The sequence below is a fragment of the Vespa crabro genome, chromosome 5, assembly GCF_910589235.1.
Source record: "Vespa crabro chromosome 5, iyVesCrab1.2, whole genome shotgun sequence".
Classification (NCBI taxonomy): Eukaryota; Metazoa; Arthropoda; class Insecta; order Hymenoptera; family Vespidae; genus Vespa; species Vespa crabro.
This window is the reverse complement of record NC_060959.1, coordinates 8,354,616-8,362,115: the sequence shown is the minus strand read 5'-3', so window position 1 is coordinate 8,362,115 and position 7,500 is coordinate 8,354,616. Positions and strand designations below refer to the sequence as shown.

At 29.6% G+C, this 7,500-nt stretch overlaps 1 protein-coding gene across 3 annotated transcripts in view; it reads right to left on the bottom strand.

Moving 5' to 3' along the window:
* Nucleotides 1-7,500, bottom strand: part of LOC124424482 (5-hydroxytryptamine receptor 2A) — a 120,474-nt gene that overhangs the window by 14,588 nt on the left and 98,386 nt on the right. For all 3 annotated transcript variants that reach the window (XM_046963585.1, XM_046963584.1, XM_046963586.1), the window contains one exon: nt 5,239-5,394. In XM_046963585.1, the coding sequence (XP_046819541.1) occupies nt 5,239-5,394 (156 nt within the window). The remainder of the gene's footprint in view (nt 1-5,238; nt 5,395-7,500) is intronic.

The following is a 7,500-nucleotide window of genomic DNA, read 5'->3' as shown; positions in this document are numbered from 1 at the left end:
AAAGAATGATAGAAATGTTTCAAATGTAATATATATATATATATATATATATATATATATATATATATACAGATTTTTTTTAGATTCGATAAGATGAAAATTGATGATGTACAAAGTTCGAACATGATCGAACATTTATGTATATGTAGTGGTATTGTTCTTTATATCTCTCCCTTTCTCTCTCGTTCTGTCTCTCTTGCTCTTTTATCAAAAGTTTCGAAGAGTAGTAGGAGACGTGTTCTATTCTCGTGAAGGTTCTACGTGCTACTAAACTCGATTTCGAATACATCAAACAAAAATCCAATTTAGCTCTGCTCTCGGTTAAGCGGTTACCGTGAAGAGGATCAAGGAGGATCCAAGTGACAAACGAAAAGAGAGAGGCAGTGAGAGAGAGAGAGAGAGAGAGGAAGAGATATATACAGTCAGAAATAATCGAATCAAACTCCGTTAATATTCGATATTTCGTATTATGACAAACTAAGTTATTAATCCGTTGATCTTCGAACGATAGATAGATATCTCGAGATCGATAGATTCCGGGGAAGGGGCTTGGGCAAAAAAATTCGCTTTTTTAACTTCTCGACTATTTTATCAACGGCGAATTCAATTTTATTAACCGTGAGTATTTTAAAACGAAAAGAATCCTATGTATATGTATATATATGATATGTATATATATATATATATATATACAGTGGGGGATTTAAGTATTCGTATAGTAGAATTTGGACAGATGGAAATACAATAAATTCCTATTCTATACGAATACTTAAGTCCCCCATAGGATATATATATATATATAAATATCTATATATATATAGATTACTGGATCGTAATGGAAGTATAGTCACTATACCATAGATACTTAATCCGATTGAAGAATACACATACACGTACGCACATCTATATATATATATATATATATATATATATATATATATATTCGTTTCTGTTGTGTTGAGAAACACAGCTTTAAAGTTTCAAGCAATCCTCAAAGCTGAATTATTCATGCGATTTAGCTATTAGAATCTATCCTCGTCCACAAAGTTGGGGGTCTCTTAAGTAGAAATCCACGACTTTAACAGGAATTTTCTACCCCTACTGTTGAATCTATGAAGTGGAAGAAGCAAATGGAGAAAGAGAAGGAAGCTTGAGAGAGATAGAGATAGGAGATAGAGATAATAAAAGACATACATATATAGTACAGAAAGAAAGAGGAATAGAGAGAGAGAGAGAGAGGAAGAGAGGGGGAGAGAGAGAAAGAGAGAGAGAGAGAAGTATCCGGATTACCTATTATATCGTTGTACCTTCTCTTTTACTCGGTCTATAAGTTCAACGATAAGTAAGAGATAAAGTTCGTTGCATTAAAATCTATCCTTTAATAAGCTTATGGAGTGTTACGTAGGTTTGCTTCCTCTCACTCGTTTACAGCCTCTATAAAGCTTATCCTTGCTCTAATTGAAAGGATATCGAGCTTGTTAACCGCGTTCGCTTCTATCATGAACGACGAACTTTTCTTCTTTCCTTTTTAACGTTCGCGTATTCGCTTTGACGAAGTAGAAAAAAGGAAAAAGAAGAAAAAGAAAGAAAAAAACGATACCCGTTGCTACTTTCACCGGTGACGTTAAATAGAACGCTTCTTAAAAGTCGTACACTAGCTCGCTTGTATCTACCGAAGAGAGAGAGAGAGAGAGAGAGAGAGAGAGAGAGAGAGAGAGAGAAAGAGAAAGAGAGAGAGAAAGATAGACAGGCAGAGAGAGATAGATAAAGATAGATAGATTGAGAGATAGAGAGAGAGAGAGAGAGATTATCGTTTTAATAACGAACAGAGAAAAAGGGTATGAAAAGAGAGAAATAAGGATAAGATGGACAGAGATAGGGAAAGAGAGAGAGAGAGATAGAGAGAGAGAGAGAGAGGGGCTTTAACAAGTTAAACAAATTCCATATCTCAAAGAATATTCTATTGGGACTATTTCTTCTTTCATTTTCCTTTTTCTTTTTTACTTTTTGTAAAGATGTTAAACGAATTTATTTATGTTTCTCTTCTCTTCTTTTTCTTCCCCCTTTTTTCTTTCCTTTCTTTCTTTCTCTCTCTTTCTTTTTTTTCTTTTCTTTTATTTTTTTCACTCTAATTTCCTCAAACTTACCACAGAAGCAAACTTATCTTGCAAATATTCGATAACTTACACAGAGACGCACGCATATACTTTTTCTTTTTTTTTTTTTTTTTTTTTTTTTTTTTTATTATGAAAGATAGTTTTATTTAACAAATTTTTTTATTCTTTTTTTTTTTATCAATAAAACTTCGCCACGCTAATGACGGTGAGAAATAAACTTTCACGGGAGAACGAGATACTTCTAATAAAACTTGTCTTTTCTTTTTCTTTTTTGTTTTTCTGTTTTTCTTGTTTTGCCTTTAAAGAAATGGCTATAGTTAAGAATAAATTAATACAGATATTTATATCATGTTGGAAATAACGTTTTATATCCTTTTTCATTTCTACGCAGGACACGTATTTAAGGATTCTGGATAAACTTGCATATATATATATATATATATATATATATATATATATATACACATATATATTTGTATGTCTTATGCAGAAAAATATGTCGTAAAAAGGAAAAGTAATATTACATTGGAAGAAAAATCACGAATATATTTTATATAATTATTCATTCTGTAGGTTTGTTTTTAATTAATTTTTATTTTTTCTTTTTTTCTTTTCTGATTCTTTTTTTTCTTTTTTTTTCTTTTTTGTTAGTAGCAGTACCTTCCTTTTTCAACGTTGTCGTTATGATTTTTAATTCTATCGTAGTATCAAAAGAGAAAAAGTAAGAAAGATAGATAGACAGGCAGAGAGAGAGATAGATAGATAGATAGATAGATAGAGAGAGAGAGAGAGAGAGACATCGAGAGATACGAGTTCCGGTGGTTCGTGAAAGTTATGGCCGCTAACGAATGCCGTTTGTCTGGCTCGACTGCCAGATATGGAGGGCTTCCATCCACTTTACCGAGCTGGTGTCCAGCCACCTCTAGTTCTCTCACCCTCAATCCCACCCCTTTCTTCACGTCCCCCGACACCCTAGTAAACTGTCCAATCCTTTGCTTATTCAAGGCAAACCATTCGTCGATGCAGTAGTATGCTTTCAAATCGGCTCAACTTCGTTTCGTAGTGTCGCCAAGTATGTGGGTACCTACTACGTGTACATTTCTATTACCGAGTTCAACTTCTCCTGCGTTCTATGTAACGAAATATCAAAGTAAATACCAAAATACGCACCCTCTCTCTCTCTCTCTCTTTCTCTCTTTCTCTCTCTTACTCTCTTGGTCTCTTTCCGTTTTTTCATTTTTTCTTTTTGTTTTCTTCTGCTTTGTTCTTTTTCTTTTTTTCTTTTTTTTTTTTTTTGTTTTCTCTTTATATTTCGTATGTCGCAGTATTTTCGCAAGTCGTAACATAAATCCAATATGTCATTTTATACGACTCAAATCTTTATTTTTCACGTTGAAAAAAGGAACATATAGTTATATATATATATATATTATTATTATTATAATTATAAGAATGAGTATATTTAGTACAATTTATATTTACAATACTCGGTAAAATTTGTATTTGTCAAATATTGATCTTCGAATACGAAGTAATAAGTAAATTTTATGATAAAAATATGAAACGTAATGTTAAATTTGTATGATATTAGTATAATATTAATATAACATGAATACGAAAGATAAATATGTTCGTACGATTTTAAAATTATATGATGTTATGAAGGATTAAACAAGAGGGAAAATTTTTTTTTCTTTTTCTTCTTTTTTTTCTACCTCGTCGATGCGCTAAATATTTCGAGCTTGAATGAGATCAATCTGAAAAAGTGGAACGCGCAAAAAGTTGATCTCTTTTCGTTTAGAGAAAATTGAAGGAGGGGAGTAAAGAAAGAAAAAAAAGAAGAGAGAGAGAGAGAGAGAGAGAGAGAGAAAGAACAAGGGTTCTTAATCCTCCATAATAAAGGGGGGGTTAAACCCAATGCATAATAATTGAGAAATATTGGGGATGAATTCGACTTTTTCAATTTCATGAAACGTACGCAATTCCTTTAAGCGAGAATTCTTGTGTTTAATTCGGCTCGATGCTAGTTCGGCTATGCTCCAATTGTCTTTTGATGAGATATTCAGATATAAAGAATACAAAAATAAAATATTGGAAATTTGTTTGTGACGTTCGAATCTGCTGTTTTGTCGTAAATGATTTTTGGTTGGAATTTTTTTCAAAGTAAAGATTATCGTATTACGCCAAACGAACGAGCAAAAATACACACAGTGCTTTTATTTAAAAGATAGAAAAAATAAATAGAAAAATAAATGTCATTATATATATGATTTTTTCAAAGTAAAAAAAGAAAAAGAAATTATTCAATAAAAAATCCTTACCACACATCCCTTATAATAATAATTTTATTAATTTTTTTTCTTTCATTCGTTCAAACGAAAAAAGGATTAAATTTAAATATTAATATTAATATTAATATTAATATATGTAATCGGGTGCGAGGAGTTATAAGAAATAAATGGAATAAGTTATTTTAATTCTCAAGACGAATATGGTATTTTCTGAAGTTTGTAATGTGACCTATATATTTTAGAGACACCCTATACATGTATATGATTTAGAGATATACCTTCGAGAATTTCGTTGAGATATAATTCCCATTATCGGATTTTACAGATAATTCATAAGCTGTCTCTTTCTCTCGTTCTCTCTGTCACTCTCTCTTCTCTCTCTCTCTCTTTCTCTCTCTCTATCTATCTCTCTCTCTCTTTCTATCTCTCCTCCCTTAGCCATTTTCGTGCGCCAGAGTAAAAATACGAGTTACGTCGAATATCTACGCTATGTTCGGTTTTCCTTCCTTTTTCCTCCCCCACTCTCTTCCTCCCTCTCTCTCTCTCTCTCTCTCATTCTTTCTCTCTCTTTTTCTCACTCTCTTTTCCTCTCATTAAGTTTCGAATCGAGCCATTTCTCTTAACTTTCTCCGTAATCGATGAACGAACGAACAGGTCAACGATTTATCGGTTATAATTCGATTCGAAAACTCATCGAGTTTTTGAAAAATGTAGGTCTTTTGACGATAGAATATAAATTTCGCTTCGGAAAGAATATAAACTTTGTCTTCGGTAGAATTTATGGAATATAAATTCTTCTCTAGTTTAATAATATTATATTAGTAGCTCACCTGATACGCTGGATCTTGAGAAACGAGACATTCACCGTCTGCTATACGTTCCAAGTAATTTGGATCTTTCCAACCAAATTGGGGTGCCAATGAAATTCCCAAAGAAACAATCCAAACCATGGCAATCAGGAAACCGATTTTCTTTGGACTCCTTCCCTAAAAATAAAAAAAAAAAAATCTTTCAAAATTTTTACCTCCAGTCAGTTGATTTTCAAATACGTTCAGAGGGTTCGCTCAATGAAAGAAGAAAGAAAACAAAAAAAAAAAAACAAAACAAAAAAGAAAAGAAACAAGAAAAAAGAAAGTAACAAACGAAAGATTTAACTCTAAAAGGTAAAGAACAAAATTTCTCTTTACTTTTTCTGCTACGTTGAATTATAAAACTAGCGAAATCTAAGTATGATTAGATGGAGATAATTAACTTTGAACGTCTAATAAAATATCAACAAACCGTAGAATGAATATATATATTATAACTATAGGGTTTCGTTCGATCTAATCCATATGAGCCTTATGGCGATGAGTTTAACATCAGCTTCAGAGCTTATCGTGCTACGTAACGGATCGAATCTCCCTCATTATAATTACAACGATGTGAAACACAATAACGCCTCGAGCTCAGAAATATTTTCCAATATGGATAGAGAACGTCCCTAATTCGAGCTCGAAACTTATGCGAAACCCGTTTTCAACAGTTTGATGATATATAACAGTGCTAATAATAATAATAATAATAATAATAATAATAATCATAATAATAAAAATAATAATTATGAAATTAATAATAATAATAATAATAATAATAATAATAATTATTATTATTATTATTATTATTATTATTCTAATTATGGCCACAACAAATGACAAAGATATATTCAATTATATTATAACAATTGATTATTTTTTTTCTTAATAAAACGTATGAATGAATAAATAAATTAATAAATAAATAAATGAATGAATGAATGAACAAATTAATGATGTATTTTAAATTACTCAATTTCTTAATAATTATAATTTCTTAATAATTATTAATAATATTTAAAGTCATTAGCATTGTCGATCGTTTCTTTTCTATATATAATTTATTTGACATTATATATCATATCTCATCCGTGAATAATTTAGATTTTTATTAATTAAAATTTGGAGAAGTGTGATCAATTATTAATTTGTACAATTCAAAAAATATATTTTTCATTCTTTTTTTTTTCTTTTCTTTTCTTTGTTTTTTGTTTTTTTTTTTTTTTTAATGTCTGTTAATATTTTATATGATCGTGTAAAAATATTATATATTTCTTGATAATATCATAACAATTATCTAACTAAGGAATATATGACAAAGAAAAACGACGTTAAGATTATAAAAACGAGATAAAAACGATGATAAGAATATAAAAACGAGAAAAAGAAGGGCATATGATATTTTTCGCACTTTTTTACTTTTTCCTTTTTGGAAAATATACGAGACCGACGCATTTGCGTTATCGTTTGTATTTTCCTGGTTCGTCGTAAAACAAAATACAAATATACTGCGGCGTTTCACCAGGCTCGAATTATGTATAAGCCTGGTAATAATATTTTATCTAAGAATACTTTTCTCGAAAATATTTCGATGTCGTCGACGTCATACAAAAGGGAAAAAAAATAAAGAAAAAAAAAAAAAAAAAAAAAAAAGAAGAGGGACGTTCGCGTAACAACGTATACACGCATTGAAATTTTAACGACATATCTGAATATTTTACTATAATATTTATTTTTCTCCCTTATTGTGAATCCTTAAAAATTTATGAATATAAAAAAGACAAAAAAAAAAAAAAAGAAACAAAAAATGAAGGATATTCCCGATCGTATTAAAATTGATTCGCACGAAATACAGAAATTCGTACAAATTTTCTATTATTAAATAAGTTCAATTGCTTTATCTATACATAAAAATCTATATATATATATATATATATATATATATATATATATATATATATACATAAAGATCAAGAAGATCCTAATATAAAGTATTACGAGATTAATTTGAAAGGTTCGTGGTATTGTTTTTCATTTTTTTTCTTTTTTTTGTTAATTTATAAATTTTCTTTCTTATCAAGTGAAATGCGCCTTAAAGTAAAAAAAAAGAGAAAAAAAAAAAGAAAAAAGAAAAAAAAACAGGAAAAGAGAAGAAAAAAAAGCCGCCCTAATTTTCATATGGCCCTAATATGGGAATATCAAAATTTTTATATTAGTATAAATAATCTATTTTTTTAA